General features: G+C 43.4%; 1 protein-coding gene across 1 annotated transcript in view; it reads left to right on the top strand.

The window, feature by feature from the left end:
- Nucleotides 1-408: 408 nt before the first annotated feature.
- Nucleotides 409-20631, top strand: part of MSN (moesin) — a 40846-nt gene continuing 20623 nt past the window's right edge. The window contains exon 1 of the mRNA XM_050974391.1: nt 409-553. Coding sequence (XP_050830348.1) covers nt 542-553 — 12 coding nt within the window. The 5' untranslated portion in view covers nt 409-541. The remainder of the gene's footprint in view (nt 554-20631) is intronic.

The following is a 20631-nucleotide window of genomic DNA, read 5'->3' as shown; positions in this document are numbered from 1 at the left end:
GATGGCTATGAAAACCTTGCACAGAGCAGCAAACTGACCGGCCACAGCACGGGCCGGGGAGCCTGGGCTGAGCTGCACCTCTGTGCACACAGCTCTGGCTGACAAGGGACAGAAGCATTGGTCACAGGTCAGTGCTGCGGTCTTACTTTGAACAGTGCAATCGCCGACGATACAGCTTTATTTTCTTAAAGAATGCTTTTATCAAGGACCAGAAGTCCCAAATATCCGCGCATAAACTTCTGCAACAGGAGCTGTCTATGGGCGCTAGAAGCCCTCGGCTCCAGCGCCGATGGGAGCGTGCTGCAGCCCCCGCAGCCCCCGAGGCCGCGCCCCTCCCGGGCCGCCCCGGCTCGGCCTTCCCGGGGCGGGGGCGCCGCGGCTCCAGCCCCGCACGGAGGCGGCCAGACGGAGGCGGCCGGGCGGGGCCGGGCGGGGCCTGGCCGGGCGGAGAGGCGCGGAGTCCCGTTAGAAGCAGCGAGGAGCCCGTGCGGATCCCCACCGGCGCAGGAGGAGCGACGGCCGTGCCCAGCCCGCCGGGAAGATGCCGAAAACGGTGGGTGCCGCCGGCGCGGGGCAGGACGGAGGCCCCGCCGCGGGGTCCGGGCGGGTGCGCGGGGCCGGACGGGCGCGGCCTGGGGGCTCCTCCCGCCCGGGCTCGGCTGCGCCCCGGCCGGCGGCGGCCGCCCTGGAGGGAGCGGCGAGGGGCACGCAGGAGTCCCGGGGAGCGGAGCCTCCCGCCCAGCCCCTCCATCTTGTGCTCCCCCTCCCGAGGGTCCGCGCCTGGAGCGCGGGGTCTCGGCGCGGCGGGGCCGCCTCTCCGCCCTAAAATGTCCGGCGGAGCGCAGCGGCGGCGCCGCCCGCCCGCGTGTGCGCCCGGGCCGCGGGGGGAGCGGGGCGAGGCTCCCGAGAGCCCGCAGGGAGCGGGTGGCTGCTATGGCCGCCTCGTGCGCTCCCTGAAGAGGAGAAGTTGGGGTTTTCACAACTTGCGATTAGTCAGTTTGGGTTGCCAGGGAACCTTGTCCCAGCTTGACTCGAGGTATTTCTTGGCTGAGGAGATTTTGGTACTTTAGAAAGTCTAGTCAAGTCCGTACTTGACTCTCCTCGCAGCAGGAGTTCGGTGACTAATGAGGAGCATGGGGTTTTTCCATTTAATTTCTCCTGGTTGGAGCGAAAGAATTAGTCCCAGCCCTTCATTGATAAAACAGGAAGGAGCAGGCTGGAAGTCTCTGGATGTTTCCGTACCGGAGTGATCTGAAATGGACTAAGAAAATCTAATGTTTAAGCTAAGAGTCTGTGGTTTACATAAAGGAGAGGAAAAAAACAAATCCAAACAAAAACTCACCTCTGTGCAAATAGAAGTTGAAATGAAATCCGCTGTGATTTTCTTTTAATAGTTTACTTTTTTTACTTTAGATATTGAATGCCTATTTGATTGACAGCTACTTTTCCTGATGTCTTAAATGCCATCTCTGATAGCATGGGTAGCTAGATGATGGTTATTATTATTCAAACATCAGCATCTTAAAAGATATTGAACCTCAGCCTCTTCAAGGTTAAGACAGTATTTTCTTAAGCTTTAGAAAGGCCTTCCATCAAATATTAGTGATTAGTGAAGATTTACTTACTAAAAAGCTAACATACAGGCAACAAGTTCAGTGAGATTAACAGAAATAGCACAAGTTAGGGGACTTCTATGTAAAATGCTTGAGACCTTATATTGCCAGAGAGTGATGAGTGACTTTTTTTTTATATGAATCGGCCAAGAAATCCTCAACAAGAGAGGCTTCTGGGGCGGGGTTCCCAGCACCAGACTGAATCTGAGCTGGCTGTGAGGTGCTCATTGCAGCCTCCCAGACACACCCTGGGCTGGATTCACCTTCTCAGTCTGCTGCTTTCTGGTTTTGACAGAGCAGTTCTGGTTTTGACAGAGGAGTTCTGCTTTTGGAGCTTTTAAAAACTGGGGCAGATAGAGAAATGCAGTGTTTTTGTGTAACGCTTTGTGTTGCACACTGAAGGTTCTCCAGAGAGCAGTTCAGTGTCTGTGCCTGTTGCAGTACAGAGCTGCAGGCCCTGCTGCTGTATCAGCCTTTGGTTTCCTGCCCCATCTGCTCTATTTACAGACCCAACTGAAATAATATTTGAAACATTATTTCTTGATCTTTGGTTTGCAGGAACAGGATATGCTGGCATAACTGTCTAATCAGTTCTTCGTGTGAAATAAACATGACTACTACTGTGCTAGCTTAAGATTTGTTAATAGCTGCTTAATTAACAAAACAGTAAAATGCAAGAGACTTTCCTCAGTCAAGGAAAAAAATCAAGGTCAAATGTGGGTGAAACCTGGGCAGTTAGATGTAGGTTTATGTGGGCTTCATCACAAAAATAAATCCATTGTGAAGAAGACAGATGGAGGAAATGTTCTAGGGAACAGTTCTGGCTGGGCAGGAAAAGCATTTGTGTCAAAACTACTTGGTTGGTAGCTCTTATCATTCATCTCACCAGACTTACAGAAACATGCTGCTGCGTGGCTTAAGCAGCAAAACCTGTTGAGTTCTGAGTCTCTACACCTCCTCAAGCTAGGCTAAATGTTAGCACATGTAGCTGGAGATTTCCATTTTGTTATGGGAAGCTTGCTATGAGTGACACTAGGCTGTGTAGCACTATTAATAAGAATCCAAGATTAACTCTGGTAACCTTTGAACTAGTGCACATGATTTGCTGTTGTGACAAGTAATGGGGGGGTTTGGTTGCTGGAGGCTTTGTAAGCTGTGTAGAAAGTCCATCATGCATCAGCCTGCTGATCTTGCCATACTCTCAACAGGAAATCTTCCCTGTTGAATCTAGTGATACAACTCTGGTTTAAATATGTTCTGCAAAGTTTGTGAAGTGTGAACAGTTAAAGCAGACACCAAAAAGGGCATGTAATTCCCCCCATGCTTTGTATTGCAGAGAGTGGAAGTAGCTGAGTGCTAAAAATTAGCTGTTGTCAAACTCTGACAAGTCTCTCCTCCATTTGTGTGCAGTCTGTTTATTTGCCATGAGTAGGCTCTGATCTCCCCTGACTGATTGGAGCAAGGCTTCTGTTCTGGGATTCATTGACTATTTGCTTATGCATGTGCTTGCTCTGTGAATGGATGAGCCGCTGAACGTGAAACAGGAGCATTCATCACGTGTGAGGTGTGCACTCAACAGTCCTGTCACCAGGACTTGGGCAGATCTATTTTGGGTAATGTCACAGAGAAAGGGCTTTAATCAAAGCTAGTCTTGTGATTTGGAAGGCAATAAGGGAAAAGGTGCCAGTCCAGACTTTATTATACCTTAGTTTGAAGCTAAGTGTAGCAATAGTTATTAGGATTTTTATAGACCCTGTCTGTAGTTTGAATTGATGGTCCTAATTCCCAGCAGGACTCAAAAGGTCCTAGAAGGTTTTTTTTTTTTTCCCCGTTGTTCTTTAGAGCTTCAAGGTTCTGCTTAGAAGAAAAGTCACTGAGAGATTGAGGTGTGTATCAGGAAAATCCTCTGGTTAATTAGTTTCTTGTGTCTGTGGCTACTTGCTACCAAAGGCTGCAACAAGATGGCAATTATGAGTAGAATGCTACACTTGTTTGTATCATTTTTATTTTTCTTTTTTTTTCCTCTTGCGGAATTTGCTTGATGTCTTGAAGGGGGAAAGGATACTGATGAAAACTGTGACTTGAATAGATGGGCACTCCTCTCTCGATCCTGTTGTGCTATGAAGGAACTCTAGAAGCATTCTAGATGCCTTCTGTCTTATTTTGTGACCGGCCCATTGGTGCTGTCTCTTCCTTTCCTCACTCAGTACAACTTGGGAAGCTTGGTGACACTGATCCAAGTTTTACATGTGTGCTAACTTGTTAGGCAAACTCAATCCATTATATGTTTCTTCTAATGCCATCAGATATATGACTTGCTGTAAAGAGGTGTGTTTGAATGCTCCCAAAGACCTTTCTTTGTACAGAAGTGTTTCCTCTGTTGGTGATTTTCAGATGACTTTGTAGTTCAGGAGCAGCAATAGCTAGAACATGCTGAGTTTACAGTGGAAGGAGGTAAACTACTGAAACTGGGAAGCAGTGAATTATCTGTAGCTTTATACCTACCATGGGATTTTGCAAAACAGGAAAGGCCTTTGCACCCTAGCTTGTATTGTATTCAACAGCTCGGTCCTTAGATTCTGCAAGAATAGCAAGGTTTTACTTCATGTCAGGTGAAGCGATTAAGCTTGACAGTAAGCAAAAGCTTCTGTTTGGTACTTTTAGGCCTTCTATATTAAAGTTAAGCAGGGATTTAAAAGTATGCCATTGATGAGAAACAAATATTCGCTTTGTTTTTACATACTGGTAAAATCTTCCTTTCTCATCTTATGGCAAGCTCTGCCCCTGACAGGGCAAAACCCATCAGTTATAGTGGTTTTACACTGTTGTGAGCAAGAACTGTTCCAAGTGCCTGATCTGAATTGGAATTTATGATCATGATCCAGCTCATAAAACTTCAAGGTGACAATGTTACGTATAAGAGTGGTTATCATACAAGAGGTTTTAGAAGATTAAACATCTTAGTTGAGTCCTTTATTTAATTTTTGCCCTCTTGATTGTTGCCTGAGGCAGCTGAGAAGCAGCAGGTTGGTGGGGTGCACCCAATAAAAGGGGCCCCAGGAGAGCTTTAGGTCTGCTGCTTCTGCTGTAAGAATCCCATGGGGAACAGGGTGCCTCCTATCAGGGGTTCACCATCACTTGCTTCTTGCAAATATCCTGTCACCATAACGACTACAAGCAGCATCTTTTTTAAACCTTCAGGGCATATAAACCTTCCTTGGGTGATTCTACTTTGTGTGATTAGTCACCCCTGAAGTTTCATTACAATCCTTGCTTTAGTCATGAGGATGGTTCATAAGATGTCTTAATATGGACTCATTTATTTTGAAAGGAAATGGCATCTCTGCCTCTAGAGGAAACTTGGTTCAGTTGTTTTATGTATAATGTCTAGTCTGAAGTGAAATTCTCCTCGAAAAGCTCAGTAAGTAGCAAGTAGCTGCTTGAAAGACAGCTGATGAACTGAAACCGAAGGATTCAAATACCTTCTGCTCGTGGTGACACTGGGTGTGCCTGGGGACAGCACCCTCCTGGGGCTGCTGGCCTGGCCACGTCCCTCCTGGTCAATGGCTGCTCCACAGAGAAGCCCCTCTTCCTCCTCAGAGGTGGCTCTGGCTCTGCTCCAGGCTGTGAAGGAAACTGACTAAAAGCTTCCTCTGGCTGCGTCATCTCCTGGACTCTTTCCTGGCTCGGTGCAGCTCAAGCAACCTTATTTGGCTGACTTCATTTTTTTTCTTTTTTTTTCCCCTTCTGTGCAGCAAGAGGGCCTCCCTGAATTTGCACAATAAAGCTGTTATCTGTGCTTAATCACTGTTCTGAGAACTACAATGGGGTTTGTTTGAAAAGAGCTCCAGGATTTCGACTCCTTGGATCTCTATCATTCCAGTGTCCCGTTTCCCTTTTGTCTGTTTGCTCAGTGATTATACCAGAAACCAACTCTCTGCTGCTGTAGTCACACTATTGGAAAAGAGGAAATCTCTCTCTACCCAGGAATAATCCAGGGCAATTAACTGATGTAAATTAAGAGCAATTGTAAGCAGCCAGTTAGTTGCTTGCTTTTCCCTAGGGGTACTTGGGAACAGCAGGTATTTGCATAGTGCAGCCAATAATACTGAGTTAAAAGTTTGTTTTTATCCCATCTGAAACTTCCAAACTAGGCTGAAGTCTCTAGGCTGATGGAAGGCAACTCTTTCAAGCACATCTCTTTGTAACGTTCCTGTGGCTGTTTCTAGGTGGAGCATTCAAGTGTTTTGGAAGTTGTGGGCATAAACCTCACCCTTCTGAGTCCAGTAGCTAATGCTGACTCTTAAGGTGGTGTTTAAAGTAAATACTTGGTGGGGAGAGAGGAAGAGACAGTCACTGGCAGGCTTGGTGGTTGTAAGACCACAGGATCATCTACAGTTGTTCAGGGGTTCAGAATCTGAAATTGCAGAGGTTTGGGCCTTATATTGACAAGAAACAATTATGGCTGCAGCAACTGTGGCTATCAATAGGTAGGTGATCTGGTGCTGCTTCCTTCCTGTGCAGCTGTGAAAGGATATATTCACTTCTATGAATGTGTGATCCTCCAGGGCAGTAGTGGGGCAGTCAGAGACTCCTCGCCTTTGTATAGCAGTTTGTTGAACTTAAATGGGGAAAAAACATCCTTTGAAGATGTATTTAAAGGCACACTCCTGCAGAATGCTTTTTCCTAGTTGTTCTAACATCTCTGAAGCTGCAGTAGTAGCTGAGGAGCCGATTGAAAGATACAAAGTGTGGATGAAAGAACATTGATCAGTTCTCATCCTATTTTCAGGCTAAGGAAGAGAAGTACTTGGCCATGCTAAGCCTCTTCCCTTTGGCTGTTGCTGGTTGATGAATAGCTATGGGAAAGGGCAGAGGAGTGCCCCTGAAGGAGGAATGAATGAAAAAGCTCTGAACCTGATCAGCTCTGTAGAGAAACATGTAATTAGGAAAGAATGAGATGACAGACTAGAAGGGGGAAGAGACACTCCTTTCTCTGCCAGCTGTGATTCTGTGTAGAGTAAAATGAAATCTCAGAAGAGTTCAGAAAGAATACCTGAAGCAGTGAATCAAGTGCCATGGAATTCATGGTCCAGACTGAGTTGTATTCTTGCAAATTTCTAGTTCTTTTTGTCAGCTTGTTTGTTTCTTAGAGGAAGGCTTCTCAGGGACAGAATTTTACTGTCCTGGAGTATGACTACTGTAAAAACTTGCTTGTTGTATTTTTCATTGTCTTTTTTTTTGGTGGGGCAGTGGGGTTGTTAAATTGATATTGGAGAATTTTGCATACAATGTATTGGAGAACAGTTACTCTGCCACTGTATACCTTCCTATATTCTTGAGGTGGAATCATAGAATCAGTTTGGTTGGAAAAGACCTTTAAGTTTGAGTTCAGCTGTAAACTGATGACATGCAGCCATGAACCAGTCTTGTCTGTATATCACTGATATTTACTATTCTCTTTTGTAGGCCTTTATCAGAACATTTTTTCCTCTCTTGATTGGGAATTTAGTTACAGTGGTGAAGTGACTTAGTACAGGAAAAACCTGCCATTGCAATCTGATCAACCACTTAGTCACAGAATTTAATAAATATATTTGGTTTTATATAACATAGGCTAATAAAGCATAGAATTCTAGGCTAACTCATGGAACTCTGGGCTTTTTCCTTGCCATAGCTTTTCAGCTGTACAGTAGAAAATCTATGGCAAGGAAAAAGTTAGCCCAGAATTCCATTGTGCTTGGTTACAGTGCAGAAACTGAACTGCCAGAGAAATAATTAGGATGAAGTGTCAGGATACTTGATATCTTCCATCCCTCAGAGGTGTGGCTTTTCATTCATAATGTCTCTAAGAATATAAATCTGGCATAGATTTTATTTTTTAAATTCACTTTGCCTGAACAAGGTACACAGAGGGCAAAAAAAATATTTCCTCAACATGCTAAATGTCTTTTCAGGCAGTTTTCTGGATGGACAAGAGGGTTCTGGTTGTGTATAATTTTTTTTCTCTGTTAAAATCCAGAACTGGATATCTTCCTGACTATTGTAGTCCACAGGACTTGCAGAATTTCAGCAAATGGTTCTGAAGGAACACTGTAAGAAGCAAGGCAGTTCCACTGCTGACAAATTCAAGCAACATCAGGTTGCCCAGTAAAAAAGTTTTATTGCAAAACCCACACAGTACTTGGTGGTCCAATACATCTTATTTGAAACCAATCGTATTAGTCAAAAATTATAGAGAAGGAGGGGCTTGAACATATGTATTAAAAGTAAGGATGTGCTTACAGATCATTAAGTAGATCCTTTAATGAAAATAACCTCTTTGGACTGGTTGTTTTTGCTGTGTTTGATGCCCCCCAGGGTGTGTTTTGCCCTCTTTTCTCCAAGGGCACAGTGCTGGCTCCTCTTGAGCCTGCTGCTGACCAGCATTCTCAGATCCCTTTCTGCAGGGCTGCTCTCTTCCCACTCCTCTCCCACTTTGGAATTGTGCCTGGTATTACTCTGCTCCATGTGCAGAATCTGGCATTTGTTCTTTTTAAATTTAATGCCACTGATCAATCATGCTCTGAGTTATCTTTGCAATTACGCCTTTGCAAGACCTCGTGTCCCTTGGGTGAGTCAGCAGCACAGCCAGTGCTGGTATTGTCAGGACCTTTGCTAATGGTGCATTCAGCTCCTGCAAACCACATCATTGATAAAAATACTGAGCCACACTGGCCCCATTATGGAGACCTGGGGAACATCACTGCTGACTGGTTGCCAGCCAGACACAGCCCCATTCCCTGCAGCCCTCTGAGCCCTGCTGCCACTGCTTCTTCATCCAGCACACTTTGAACTGCCTTATCTTGCAGCTGAACAATTTGTCCAGAAGGATGCTGTGAGAGACAGTATCAAAAGCCTTACTAAAATACTGAAAAACTGCATCCACCACCTTTCCTTCATCCATTGAGTGGGTGACCTTGTTGTAGAAGGATATCAAGAGTCCTCATTGGCTGTGCCTGATGACTGCATTGTCTTTTAAACACTTTAATGTCCTTTAAATGCCTTTCAGTAGCACCCAGTAACTTGGTTAATCTAATTACTCTCTGACTTCTAAAACAGATCTGCAAGAAAGCAAAATTGCCTGGAAAGCTGGAAGGATTAAAAGAAACTTGCTTATATTGTCGCTTATAGCACAGCTGGGACAATGGAATACTCAATGTTTAAGCAATAAAAACCTGTAATGTGAGGTGTTTGCTTTGGTGTATGGTTTGTGTGTGTTTTGTTTTCTTTTTAAAGTCAACAAAGTTGTCATTAAAGAATGTCTCTAGATTATATTACTCACTGTATTCATATGTTCCTCTAAGTTTTGACAGCAGTCGTTAATGGAGACACTGCACAGCAGGTATAAGAAGGGTGTTGCTTCTCTAGTGTGTTGTTTGTTACTACTGTATGTTGCATCCAAATGTTAAGAAATGTCTGTGGTCTGTGAGATGAGATTGAAAGCTTAAGCATCAATAACTGCTTTGCCAACATCTGTTTATTTCATTTATTCCTATGTGTATCTCAATATTAAGGAGTCATAAAACCGCTTTTGAAAAAGTGACTGATTAACTTCATTTATTTTTTTGGATAGACAATGAAGGCTTCAGCTAAAATGTATTGAATCCAGTGTCTGTCCATATTCAGTGTACTGTAGCTACTGTTATCCTCCTACAGTGAAAAATCAGGATCTAAGCTTGCCTAAAGAGAAACCTGGCTTCTTCTGTTACTGAAAATGTGCTGTTTGAGCTGCTGGATTTTTGTTGCAGTGTCTGTAATTTTCACTGAGGCACGTTCAACATGTGAATTTGTTTGCATTGGTGAAGTACTGGAAGCAGAGAGCAGTAAAATGATTATGTTCTATCACTTCACTCTTCACAATCCCCTAGACAACCAGAAGCTGCTGTATGAGCTGTTAGACAACACTGCTCATTTTGTGAGCTGCCTCAAAAACTCTAAGATTACTGGTAATTTGGACAACGGGGTCAGAAAATACCAGTATTACTGAAAATGTCAGGAAGTTCCAAGTCCATGGTTGGGACTGTGGAAGGCTTGAAAAGTGTTATTATTCAAGACCATGAAATGCTTTATCACTAAGCCAAGGAAACATTTTGATAAGTGATGTCTTGGTCCTCCAGCCTGCAGCTCCGTTGTGCTGATTTTGTTACAGAAGCTGGACTGTAACTTATTCTTTGCTGTAATACTGAGGTGACATACTTCTGTTGTTGCTATGTTAGTCCTTCTCTTCAAAAGCTATTGAGGAACCCTCTTACCTGAAGTTGGTGTTGAAAAAACCCAAGTATTGACTTAAAATTTTTTTGTTTGCTTGAAACACTAAACTGTACCTGAAATTGATAATATTCTGACCCAGCCATGACAAACTGGGCAGCAGCAAGTTCCTGAAAATTAATTTTCTTACTCTACTTGTAATGGCTTGCTGCTCCTTGTGTCTTAGGCTCTGTGAAATCTATAGACACCCATGTCTTCTGCACTGTTTACCTGGGGTTCTGTATTGACAGCCATACATGCAGAAGTGCAACTCTCAAAAACCCCCAACCTAGGGTTTTTTTTTTTCCTTTATCTTGCTCTGTGGTTTGTTACTAACATCTCAGATTGAAGGGTGACTGCAGGAGGCAATGCAATGTATTATGCTCAGTTTGAATACCCTTTTACACATCCAGCAGTTAAGGGTTAGAGCTTTTTTTGAAAGGGGGTCCATTTCAGCATTTTACATTTTATTTTATTTCTTACAGCAGTTTCAGCTGTAAGAATATATCAGTATTGTAGTGTTGTCTTGAATCTACCAAAAGACAAATCAAATAGAATGACTGAGTAACTTCCAAATCACTAAAAATCAGACCAATATGAACAGCACTTCCTTCAGCATCATACACAGAAATACAATGCCATCTTAGTGCTTGTTCTGACAATGGTAAATAATCAAGTAAAAATCTGATAGAAGGCTGCCCTGCTCCTTTGCTGCTTCAAGTTCTGACAGATTTAATACATAGGCTTTGCCATTAAATGCTTTTATCATATTCAAATGACAGCTCTGATTTGGCAGTGTTTGGAAGGATTTGACATTAATTGTGATCGGAGAGGATTCAGACAGTTTTATAATCCAAGGGATTTTGCTGCTCTGCCATTTCTTTAGAGAAAGATGGATGATCAGATGCATTAATGTGGATCTATCAGTTTCTACAACAAGCCTGAGCAGGAGTAGTTAGCTGTTCTTACAGCTTCCAGTGGTCTGGTGAAGTGCAGTTAGGGGTAAGATATTTGCATGCAGGAACATTGAAGGAGCCCTGACTTTGATCAAAGTTGAATTCACGTCTGCCAAACCTATGTTGCTGTACCTTAGCATAGGGAAAAACCTGAAAACATAAAACAATCCTACGCTGCAGGTCTGGGTAAGAGCTAAACTCAACTTTCAAGTTGACTTCTGAGTGTTCTGGGTTTCAGGCTCCCTGCTTCTCCTTAGTCTAGTGAGTGTTACTGTTACATTTTTAGGTTGTATATGCATTTATGTTGACCTATTCAGGAGATGTACTCAGCCTCTGGCTATTTCTCTTCCTACTGCCCAGTTGAGTTTCCCAGTTTTGACCTGCAGCTTTAGGAAGACCACTTAACAGTTTGGCTTATCTGCATGTTTGGCTGCATAGAGATGGTCCATAACATCTCTGTAGAGGAGAATTAGGGATCCAGGTATTGAAAGTATAATTCATTTAAGGAAATTACTCTTGCCCACTTGATACAAGAAGTCTGTTTATGTTAATAAGTCTTACTTGACCACTGACATTCCTGGGCACTCAGCAATGTCTTTATCAATGCATCTAGGTCTCAGGTGTTAGCTGAAGTCTATCAGGCTTTCTTCCTAAAACAGCTCCATTTCAAACAGTGTATTTCAAGAAGTGTATGAATGTGAAGCCAAGAGTGTGGATTTAATTGCAGCCTTGAATGAACTAAATCAACTTGGTTGCTTGCATGAGAGCTTTGATGGTTTGCTGCCCCTGTAAAGTTTTACATCAGTTCTGTTCTGAAGTTCTACAGAAAATGGGGTTAATGGCATGTATATATGGGGCTTGATGGTAAATCACACCAAGGGGTGGTGAATCAGAGCTGCTGTGAAGGATGAAGCAGGTATGCCTGGGAGTTAGGAAAGAGAGTGGTTCAATAGCTTTGTCCATCTTGTCCAGTTGTACCCAAAAAGCCATCTTGCCCTTGCTGTTCTATGGCCTGCAGCACCTCCCCTGTGTAAATGTGCTGAACAGGACCAATGAAATTATTCTGTTGGAGAAAATAACAGAAGATTTATTTCTACCCTGATTCACCCTTTTGAATTCCTACTTGTATAGTTGTGGAGTACAAGAATGAACCCAGAGAAGTGATTGGGAGGGTGCAGGTTGTTCAGGATGGCTTCCTGTGGTGGTGGATACAGACATTGTATGTGCTGCACTGCTCTCCTGAGCTCCTGTGCCCCTTCAGGAACCTTTTGGGACATGGGGTTCTGTGTCAGGGTGGTGTAGCTACTCTCCTCTGTATTAGGAAAGCTCAGATGCCTAACTAGATGGAGCTTAAAATAACAAAGACTACTTCAGCAATCACAAGCTGATCTTTTATAAACTGTGGACAGTCCCAACAGAACTATTTAAAATCTAAAATAGGTTGCTGGTGAGGGAAGCAAATATGGGTGGGGAAACTGAATATTAAAAAGAAGTGTAGAACTGAGCCATTTAGGGGAAATCCTGTGTTTTAGGGAACTGTGACCTAAATAGATATGAAAATTTAGCCAGCCTAAATGAGACCCTGTACTGAAAGGAAGTTGCAGGATTTGTCTAGCATGCTGGAAATGATAAAGCTGAAAATCACAGGATGATGAAACAGCTTTAGCTCACACTTGACTGTGCATGTAGTTAAATTTGGAGGGATGGCTCATAGTCTGGGCAGTCAGATCCCACAGTAAGTCTGTGTTCTAGCTCCTAGAAGTCTGGCCATTGTTCAGAGGTTCAGTGAGGGCTGTGAGCTGGCCAAGAACTTGATGTGCCACACCCAGGCCATGCTCTGGGTGTCTAGAACAGGCAGCCCTGTGTTCAGCTCCCCTCCCTGTAACAGAGCTAAACTGCTAGGAGTCTCATAGTTGAAGGCCAGAGAGAAGCACGTGAAACAAGATAAGTTTGCTCTGGCTTTTTATCTAAATGTGAGTCCTTTAAAAGGAAGAGCTTGGCCACAGCAGTTATCTTCATGGTTTCTTCCCTGTAGAAAGTGTCTTTAGTGATTAGCAGAGAGTTGGAGTGTAGCAATTTTATTTGCCCTTGATTTCAAGTTACCTCTGAAACAATTCTTAACTGTAGATGAATTGAGAGACCTTTACATAGGAACTGAGTATTTAGTCTATTAGCTCATGAACCTCAAGTACTTACTGTATGTGTGATACCTCAATGCAGGTCACACTTGTCTTGTTAGCATCCTGTCTTGATCTTGTTTTGAACTCCTTCCAGCAAAGTAGGTGCTTGTGATTTTGGCAGACATTCACTGGATGTTATGTTTGGAAAGCTCACTGACTTTTTGGGAACATATCCTGGCTCCCAGTCTTGCCTGATCAGCCCCTCGAACTGGGTCTTTGCAACTGTTAAACAGTTCTGGGAAATTCACTGTCCTTGGCTTCAGGATGGAAAGGGAAGAACTGGACACAGGGGAGGTTGGGGTGGGGGTAAAATTGCTTCCTAAGAACCTTTCAGAAAATCTGAAGTACCTCTGATGGTGGTAGGCAGTGCAGGGACTGTTTTGCTGGTGGAGTGACTGCAGTCACAGCCAGGACCATAGCACCTTTGTACAGTGTACAACATAAGGGGGGTGGCACAAAACTCTTGTTTGTAACCTGTGAGTAGGATTGCCTGGGAGGAGCACACAGTAGTGTGAGGAATGTCACCCATACCATGGCTGGCATTCAAACATGCCCACTGCCTGCTAACTGCTCTTAGGTTGAAGAGCTTTAGCAAGGGATGTGGTTAAGATCTGACACGTGAAATACAACTGCCAACTCTACTGTTAGTGTGCAGAGCCCATAACAGGTGTATATGCTTCTCCAGAGAAAAGCTCTTCTAGCAGGCACAAAAAAAAAGGTGTTTACAAAACAAGCAACCTCCCCAAAACAAGACCCAAAGCTGCACAGATTGTAAAAGTTGAATGATGGCAACTGCACGTTGCTAGATTTTGCTTCAAGTTTTACCTGCTGATCCAGATGTTGCGGAAAAGGGGTTGGGGATTTTCCCCATGGCATTTTAATTTCCTAGTTTTGACTAGTAAAGAATGTTCTCTCTAAGCAGCTCAGACAGCAGGTACAAAAATAGTTATTCCAAGGGCTTCTTCAAACGGACTCTAAAGAAACAGAAAATGGCAATGTTAATTACTTGGAACAGCTACAGGAAAGCAAAGGGAGGTGCTTGAAGAATCTATTTATGGAAGAGGAAATGGCAAAAATAGAGGAATTGATCCATTGCACAAGGCTGGGAGTAAGTAGAGTAATAAGTGGCATACAAGTATCTGGTCTTGACCGTAAATGTGGGGATCCACCCATGGCTGCTTCTACTGGCTCAGTGCTCTCATCCTGCAACTCCTTTCCTCTAAGTGAAACTTGTTTGCCCTCTAGAGAGGATGACAAGCTGCTAATAGCCAGCCAGGGTGTTCAAACACCATTGGTGGGAGGTTGAAAAGTAAGGAATTACATTTAAGTATCTTTAACCTAGAAACATCATTAATGATTTTGGAAGCTGTGCTGTGTAGGTGGTAGGGGAATTTTAATAATAGGTTTGAATTAATAACCTTGTAGTAGTCTTTGTGAAGTAGAACCTTCTTCCTGAAAAAGTGGCCTGCTCAAATCAGATCACTGATTAAATTGGGTAAATGATACCTCCAGAATTCTCAAATGTGGTGATTTCCAGCCTTTTGGAGCCAGCATTGGCACAGCCCTGGCTTTGAGTGCTTGTGCAGGGCACTTATGAATGTGTGTGCTCACTGGTGCTAATGGAGGAAGGTGTCTCCAGAGCAGGGAAAAATTGATTGGGAGAAAGCTGCAAAGCTGGGGCTGGGTGAGTGAGTGAAGGCATCTAAAGTAAGGCTACTGCAGACAACAGCCCCTTTGCATGAGGAGGAGGCTTTTTTGAAGTGTTCTTGTGAACTCTGTGAATGTGGTTTGAAGGAGACATCATTTTTAAGAGAAACTGTCCTTGAGGGTAATGAATCTGATTCTCCACCTTTAGAGGGAAAAAATGGAATCTGTAGTTTATAGAAGGGTGTCTGAAGTAGACTCCCCTGGCTTGATATGAATAGCTGATCTCTGGACTGATAAACATGTCCTGCAAGGACAATCCTCTCCAATTCCACTTAGTGATCCTCTGCTCAGGCCTCTCTGAGTACCAGGTATCAATCACATGCAGAGGAGGACTTGAACAGGAAGGTAGCTGTGGCTTCTCGTACTTGGTCTTGAGAACCAGATAAGCAACAATGTGTTGCTGTGCTCTGTAGGCATTGCCTTTTCAAAGGCAGCAACTGCCTTCAAGGAAACTGCCTTCTTTTTTTTTTTTTTTTAATGGGAACATTCTGCTGTATGGAAGAATTTTATTTTCCTTCTCATCACTGTAAGATACGTAGTACAAATTAACACAGGAATATTTTGAGATTAACAGTCAAATATACCAGGGCTCTGACACTACAGTATGACAGGGTTTATATTAGAATAACTCACTCGGTTTCCTTTTTTAAAACTGACCTTTAGCATTATATAGTGTAGCAGATTTTTAGTTACACATACACACACACAGAGACTATTCTGAGTTTGAAGGGACCCACAAAGATCATCAAGTCCAACTCTCAAGTGTATGATGTGTATGGGGATTGAAACTGCAACCTTGGATGTTTGCACCATGCTCTAACCAACTAAGCTAATCTCATTAATCACCTCAGTCAGTTTCTTGTCTTTACCCTTTTTTAAGACTAGGGTTAGGGTTTCAACCACTGAATGCAAAGACTGCTATAAACCTTGTCAGAAAGTTTATGGCAATGCAGTTGGAATGGGCACAGAATTGGCTTCTTTTGAACCCCTTTGTTAGGTAAAGCAGAAATCCTCTGCTCTTCCAAGCTCCACATAGGAAAGCTTATCTTTTTTATGGCTGATGTGATGTAACTATGTTTCCCCTCTACCCAGTGTTTTTAAATTGGTGCTATGAAGGTGAGTTTTGCTGGAAGCTATGGGCAAGCACTGGAGCATCCCTTGGTGTCTCAGTGAGGTATTAAATGCCACAGGTGACACAGAGCATGTCTGCCCAGACCCTGCTGCTTCCACCCTTTCTTAGGTGCTGCTGCCTCCAACCTTTCTCTATATAGTTTTTGCAAGCAGGCTTCTCAAAGCTGTGAACTTTCTTGATCTTGCAGGCTGGTGCTCTGGCTTGCTTCCTCTTCCTGTCCCCAGCAGTGTGACTCCTGTAGCTGTGTGGGTGCTGTGGTTTGTTGCCCACATGAGCCATCTTGTCTTGCCGGGGACAAAGAGCAGTTGCTGCTGGTGGGGATACAGCTCAGGTGTGGCTCCACACAGCAGCTTCTGAATCCGAGCTGGCTTGTTGCCCTGCTCCTTCACAAGGAAGGAATAAGACCATGTGAGCACAAATTTATTTAGATTTAGCCTGAATTCCGTTGCTCACAAGGGAGGTTTGTGAATCTGGGTTGTAGCAGCTGCCCCTTCACTGCTGTCTGCAGGCTCCATGCTAAAGTCATTAGGGATGCTTTAAAAGGTGCATTCCTGCTACAGGCTGTACTTAGGTACCAAAAGAAAGCCATACACTCCATAGGATATGAGTACTACTTTTGGCTCACTGGTACCAGAAGTACCATGGCAAGCTTTCTCCTCAGGCTTTATTCAAATAGTGGGGTGGGATGGGATGCCTCCTGTGGACTTACTGCATGGCCTGTGCTCCAGTCAAATGAGAAGTGCTGTGTTCCCAGCAGAGCAGGATGGGGCTGGTGGAGAGAGCTGGGAAGCTCCAGGAGCTGCAGGGAGGGTTAACCTCTCTATGGTGTCTGCAGTGTGGTGCCTAGGGTGTCCCTGCTGCTGTTCTGTACCCTGATGAGCTTAGAGGTATGAAAAGGCCCTTTAAGACTGCTGGAAGGGGGCTTGGTTAATTAAGTGTAATCCTTTGAGAAATTGCAAGCGCTTTCACATGACCTGATCCCAGCCTCACCCTGACACAGAGGAGCCAGGGCTGTTTCGGCAGGGTGCTGGCACTCAGGAAGGAGCCAGATGTCTGTGAGTATGGCTGCTGATGAGGTGTGGGGCATCACCTCTGGTTCCCCTCCAAGGCATTGCAAAGCTCTGCTGTCCTTGCAGTGGGCTGGGCAAGCTGACCTGTGGTGGGAAGGGAAGTGCAGCACTGCAGAGAACTCTACTCGCACATTCTGAGAAACAGGGGGACACTTCTTGTTAAACTTACCATATCGCTGCTGATCTTGCTAAAAGCCAAAACTAGGCAGCTTTTTAGGTTATTTAGGTGCTTTATTAGATTTTAGTTTGTGCAACTCCAGCTGGGTTTGATGTGCTTCCTAGGTTGGAGATGGTGAATGGTATTGGTCTAGTATTTTTATATGGAGTAACTTCTGGGTTAAACTGGTGCCATTCAGTGCAGAGGCTATAAAGGTTGGTCTGGAATTTCTTTTTAATTGAACTTGCTTCTGTTCTGTACCAGTAAAATTGGCAATAAAATATAAATTTTCCTTATGTTACTTTCTCCAGAAATAGTCCACTTGGAGGCTTGAAGCTGGGAAGCAGGGAATATCTGAAGCTCAAACCTCCAGCCCAGCAGGGTATAACAGCTTCCTTGCATACAGGAAATGCAGGGAGGAAAGAAGCTTTAGCTCAGGGTCAGGGTTTTGTAGAGGTCGATACCCTGTTGTGCTGACTCCACTTATTATTCTGACATGAATTTCCTAGTACTCTATTCCTGTCTCAACTTGTGACAAACAGAATTGTCTTTTCTACCTCTCGTGCTGCTCAATGCACTGGGGCATTAGCACAGGCAATACATCCGTTACTGAGTGTGACAGTATCAGTCTTTCCTGTTTGTCCTGCCATATGCAGCTACACATTTTCATCTCAGGAAGTTGTTATAGCACACTATTAGGAGGACTTATTCAGAAACCTAACAATTACTGCTGCTAGTAAAATTTATTTGGAATCACAGTGGGGCAGAAAGTGAGACTTGTAGGTATATGGGCAATATTAAAACACCTGAAAAGATGCTGCAGACGCATGCCTGGTACCACCGTCTTTTAAGTGTGTCTCTTGTAGATTGCTAAACACCATAGCAGGAGGGGGTAGTGGTGACATGGGCCTTTGGAAAGCTTTTGCTGGTCAAAGGGAGCTTTCTTTGGCTGCAGCTGCTCTGGGGCTGGAAGAGTATCTCTTCCATGCAAGAGGTTCTGTCTGTGCGGGATGTACCACACTTGACAATACTGTCCTTGGCAGCAGGAAGCTCTTTAATGTGCTCTGGCAGTGGCAAGCTTTAGCAGTGCTTAGACTGGTGGAACTATGGTAATTCCCCAAATAGAGAAGAGGAAGGGTTGCTAGTTTTCTATCTCTTTCCTGTAGCTGTTATGAAAGGAATCAGTTAAATATGGGCACTTTTTTTGGCATGCATTTTAAATTTGATGAGTATAAATTTGCCTGTTGAAATGTGGTAGTTGAATGTTCTTGCAATGTGCAAAATGGTGTCTGGAAGCATTTAATTAGTAACTGTTTGTATGAGAGGATATTAAATGAAAGACAAAAGACTATTTAGAGGCCATCTACTAGAATAAACTTCTGTGACTTAAGGATCCAAGTAGAATTTAGAGAGTTGCAAATATTTGCATGCTGCAGTGAGTATGTTATTAATGCTATGATGAACAAATTCAATTAATTGCTTTAAACAGTTGGAGTATAAATTACTGCCTTAGGATAGTATTTTTGATAAATCTGTTGATGAAATCCAGTAAACCTTCTTAAAACACCTCGTAAGTGTTGAAAGTTTGATAGATGTTTAGTAACGGAATATTTGGAATAGGAGGGCAGTATGCTTGGGGATGAGTGCTGCCACTAGATCTTGTGATTGAATCACTGGTGTGCAATGTTTCTTTTGCACATCTCACAGCAGTGTGCACCTTACCTGTCTGGACTGACAGAGCTAAATTTGTATATGATCAGCAGTTCAAGTCAGATACCTTATTGATTTTTTTTCTGTTTGCAACCCAAATTATAAACATTCTAAGGCTTATGCCATCCCTCAAACCTAGGAAAACCTGATTAGATAGCTTAGAAATACAAAATCTAATAGCTTAATGCTGATGATTCTTGAGGATTTTCTTAGAATAAGCACTGGTAGCAAACTAGATAGATGGTTTAAAAGTGCTTTTAGGCAGAGTAACTCTCAAGGAACGAAGCGAATGAGTCTAAATTCTGATGGGACTGCATAGTGTTGCTTTGTTTTGCTACATCATTTTTATTCCTATGTGTAACATTTGTGTTGGTCAGTATTCAGCTATGAATACCTTAATAAAGTGGTTTTACCTAAAGTGAGACTTTAAATGAATGAGGAGGAAGAAGGTAAACATGCAGTGCCTGGCACATATTTGTCTGGTAGAGATTACAGCAGTCTGTAGATCTCTTCTTGTAGCTTGTTTGAGCTGCAGGCAGAGTGCATTAAGATCAGTGCCTCCCACCATCTGAAATGGTAGAAACCTTCCTCTGAGCCAGTTGTTGTGAACTGGAAAAACAAAACCACTCTAGCTTGGTAGGGTATGGGGGAAAAAATGTCTTTGTGTGTTGTTTTCACACCAATGAGCCTTAACAAAGCTCAATTTTACAGCAAACTAGCTTCTCAGCCAAATATTAAATTACCACTGATGTTTCAAAGTAACTAATGGTTAAGATGTCACTGGCACAGCCCAGGATGTTGTCTGTCCCCAGCTCGTTGTGCTGACAGTTCACAGCAGTAGCTGCTGAACGTGTTAAAACGTTGTTCTGCCTGGGGAACAGCACTACTGGGGTGTGGCTCTGCAAAGCACAAGCCTGTTTCCTGTGGTATCTCAGTTTCTGCTCTCAGATCAGCCTGAAGCTGCAAGTGCAGACCCATTCAAGACTTTATGTTGCTACTTATCCTGAGCACAGGGGGCTTCTGGGGGTGGTGGGGGGAAATGTGTAAATCTTCCTATTGAGTGTACTAATTGAAGGATAATATTGGGTCAGATAGCTTAAGGGCATGTAAGTGACTGACAGTGAAGGGATTTTGCTGGTTCCAGCATGGAGAACTTATTTTACTTTGCTAACAAAGATGTGAGTTGTAGTAAGTTTTCTGCATGAATTATGGGGTTACTGAAGCAGCTTTATTTAAAATGTTAAGGTGTGATTTGTTCTGAATAACTCCTAAGAGCTATTTAGGCACAAGTTACAAAGAGGTGCCACTGATGTTTCAGTTCTGTTTTCTGGTGCTCAGATATTTGGCCCTTAATGACTTATGCACATGATATCAGATAAGAGTAGCTACTGTGCTTTGTGCATAAACAGTGGAGCAGAGACTATTTTCTTTCAAGGTAGCTGATACATTCATGCTTTAGGTGAACAGGAAATACTTCAAAGCTAACAAAATATAAGGTGCAACTTAAAGGCTCATTTAATGTAACCCTTCTTATACCTGAATGTAGCTTATGGACAGCTTTGCTCTCACTGGTGGCTGTTCTGGGTGAATCAGGCTTACAGAGGAGAGAAGAAGAAATCTGCTTCCAAGTGTAAGCAGCAAAGCTGTTTCAGGGAGCATTCAGCCCTTCTAGGAAGTGGCCAGATTTTTGTTTCACCAAAGCACCATGAAATTAGCCCACTGTCAAGGTCCAGGATTCAAAGAGAGTAATTTTGGGAAGGTGTACACTAAGAGAACTTAGGGAATCTGCATGCTATTGCAAAATTGCCAATTGAAAA

This window comes from Serinus canaria, chromosome 4A (assembly GCF_022539315.1).
Source record: "Serinus canaria isolate serCan28SL12 chromosome 4A, serCan2020, whole genome shotgun sequence".
NCBI classification, from domain to species: Eukaryota; Metazoa; Chordata; class Aves; order Passeriformes; family Fringillidae; genus Serinus; species Serinus canaria.
This window is presented reverse-complemented; position numbering and strand designations above follow the sequence as displayed.